Source organism: Mya arenaria, chromosome 4, assembly GCF_026914265.1.
Source record: "Mya arenaria isolate MELC-2E11 chromosome 4, ASM2691426v1".
Classification (NCBI taxonomy): domain Eukaryota; kingdom Metazoa; phylum Mollusca; class Bivalvia; order Myida; family Myidae; genus Mya; species Mya arenaria.
This window is the reverse complement of record NC_069125.1, coordinates 69,522,251-69,525,234: the sequence shown is the minus strand read 5'-3', so window position 1 is coordinate 69,525,234 and position 2,984 is coordinate 69,522,251. Positions and strand designations below refer to the sequence as shown.

The 2,984-nt window shown below is 38.7% G+C and overlaps 1 protein-coding gene across 1 annotated transcript; it reads right to left on the bottom strand.

Annotated features, from left to right (window-relative positions):
* Positions 1–463: 463 nt before the first annotated feature.
* On the bottom strand, positions 464–2,638 carry LOC128232700 (acanthoscurrin-2-like). The gene is made up of 5 exons (XM_052946405.1): positions 2,557–2,638; positions 2,304–2,348; positions 1,523–2,008; positions 826–956; positions 464–549 (listed from the first exon to the last, which is right to left on the bottom strand). Exons 1-4 carry the CDS (start codon positions 2,603–2,605, stop codon positions 841–843), a joined length of 696 nt encoding a protein of 231 aa, XP_052802365.1. The 5' UTR covers positions 2,606–2,638; the 3' UTR covers positions 464–549; positions 826–840.
* Positions 2,639–2,984: the final 346 nt, after the last annotated feature.

The following is a 2,984-nucleotide window of genomic DNA, read 5'->3' as shown; positions in this document are numbered from 1 at the left end:
ATTTTGAATTAAATGAAAACCAGTTTTATCGTTTGTTTAACGAAAAACGAATCTTGATTTTAAAACTATCGAAACCCCCTACGTAGGCAGTATCGTTCTATCTGAAAACTAGCACACTTTCAAAAGCCACAACACATCTTGGCGGACATGATCCAACAAGTGTGATAAAACAATATTAAGTTTAAACAGGTAAACGACCTTCTGTTGTATCATTGTTTTGAAGAAATGTAGTGAGAAATGGCTACATGCAGAAGAAATGGCTACATGCAAGCAACTCTTTTGAGACAGGTCTTCAAACCGCCGAACTAAAACTTGTTTGGTATAAACGAAAACGCCCTAAAACAATGCAGATAGTATACGACACGGTAGAACAAGCTGTAAACGGTCGGCAGAATTTACTATAAAATGTAACATAAATGTACTCAGTTGTCGAATTTATGTATTCAACGAGACAACAACATCATTGCGAATTCGATGCTTTATTACTAATATTTGACTTCAACATATTTACAAAAGAAAATCAAGTCGTTGTCCTTGAAACAATCCGGTCTGCAACAAAAAGGAAACAATTGATACCGCATATTATTTATATATTATCATTACTTCCAGCAAAACAAACGTAGTTCGTATCTCAAAGGAGCATTTCAATGTTTCCCTATGCTGTTAACATATTTTAACAGGCTTATTTAAGAAAAACGCCAAAGCAACAATGATATTACAGCACGTCACACATTATGGTCTCAGATCCATCTGAAATCTGACATAAAGGAATAATGTTTTACTTGTATGGGTATGATTTCGACCATATATGTATATATATATTACCTTGTCGCTAGGAGCTTAGTGCCACCTCCTTCTGCAGCAGAGCACAAGTTTACAGCCCTTCTTGCACCATGGGCAACGACCAACAAACTTCTGTTTCCAGCTGCACCTCTTTCGGCATTTGCAGTAAGCTCCTGTGAGTATCAAGTGCATCACCATTTTTAAATATATGAGTTGATCGTACATATTTGTTGAACGTAGTATCGAGTATTGTATTTAATTAGAAGTACGTCGCTGATCTCAATACTTCACTCGATAACTCCAACATTGAACTGCATCATTGATTTCTTTTATGCATGTCTTTCGTATTTTTGTGCGAATTTGCCTTTTACAACCTTTCTTAACACTAATAAATTCGAAAAACGTTTGTTTTCAAATTGAAAAAAAATAATTTGCTGATATCAAAAAGGATGTGATAAAAGCCCTTACTTATCCGCCATACATCCAAGGTCACCTTGGTTTTGACATTTTACATACTGCTATTTGCTTGATAATATTAGTCTTGAGGTTAAAATGCCTTGTTTGAGATGACATGTAACCTACCTATGTTAAATACTGAAATCATGTCGGCGTGTTTTTTAAAAGAAAGATGAATAATATGTATATGAAAATGTATATTGTAAGGAAAAGCTTTTGAAGTTTGGCTACTTGACCGTAAGTTCTTAATCAACAGTTGTTCTGTATAATGGAATCAACATACCCGTACGAAATCCACCATATCCACCGCCGCCATATCCACCGCCACCATATCCACCGCCTCCGTAACCTCCCATTCCAAAACCACTTCCATATCCGCCTCCATAACCACCACCTCCAGAGCCACCGTAGCCTCCGCCACCGTAACCGCCAATCCCGCCCATGTAACCTCCATAGCCACCGTAGCCTCCGCCACCATATCCACCGCCTCCGTAACCACCCATTCCAATACCACTTCCATATCCGCCTCCATAACCACCACCTCCATAGCCACCGTAGCCTCCGCCACCGTAGCCGCCTCCGCCAATGCCTCTCATGTAACCTCCATAGCCGCCGGAACCGATTCCGCCACCGTAACCGCCAATCCCGCCCATGCCACCTCCATAGCCGCCGGAGCCCATTCCGCCACCGTAACCGCCCCCGCCCATGAAACCTCCATAGCCGCCGGAGCCCATTCCACCACCGTAACCGCCCCCGCCCATGTAACCGCCTGATTATAAAACAACTTTGAGTTGAAAATTGTCGTTAGGTGTAATGCGTTACTTTTAATTTTACTCTATACTGATTCTCAATGCTGTCTTAAAGTTGGAAATTCTGTACCTCAATTTTTGCTTAAAACCATACATGGGGTTTAGTTTTTTTTATCCGAGTTTATATGCTGTATTTCTGGTACTTATTAAAGTGTTAACGTACATACGTTTTAACTAAAATATGTTTCGACGATGTAACAAAATGGCTTGTCAACACTTCATTCATGAAACGAACAATGTTTTTGACTAACGTACCTATTCCATAGCTGCGTCCATAATATCCAGGAGTCGCCTCGCTTACTGCAAATAATCCGATGTGTTGAAATGGATAAAGTAAAATAATCCATGCGCCACCAATGAGCTACCTTTTGAAATAAGGCAAAATATGAATCCTGAAAATGATCTCAGTATATAACAAATAATTATGTATAAAAACACTTAATTTAATTTGACTTTGAAATATTTTTGCCTAGTATACGATCAAATTAAGAAAGAAAACTCTACATACCGAATGCGGCGATTGCCAGGCCCAGGATTGCGGTGATAAGAAACTTCATCGTGACGTCGTCGGTGTACGGCCCCACTCAATGCTGCTGAAACATTCCGACTCTTTTTATACCTTTCCTTAACCAACACTGCAAGTCATCCGATCAATCATGCCAGGTTTTAGATGACTACCTTTTACAGTTGATATGTTTTCTTTATCATAAGGATTAGTTTTGGTGATTACATGTTTGATATAAAGGTACTTGTTATGCAAAAAAGGATAATGTGCATTCAGCAGCAGTTGGTTTATCACTATGTTTTTTTGCTGGAACCATTTTCACTTTTACGTGTTAATACATCGTTTTCATTTTCATTACCTGGCAAGAATAAAAACAATCATTATGTCGGTAAATTATTACAGCTGTTTTTTGTCTTCTTTTAAGATTTCAT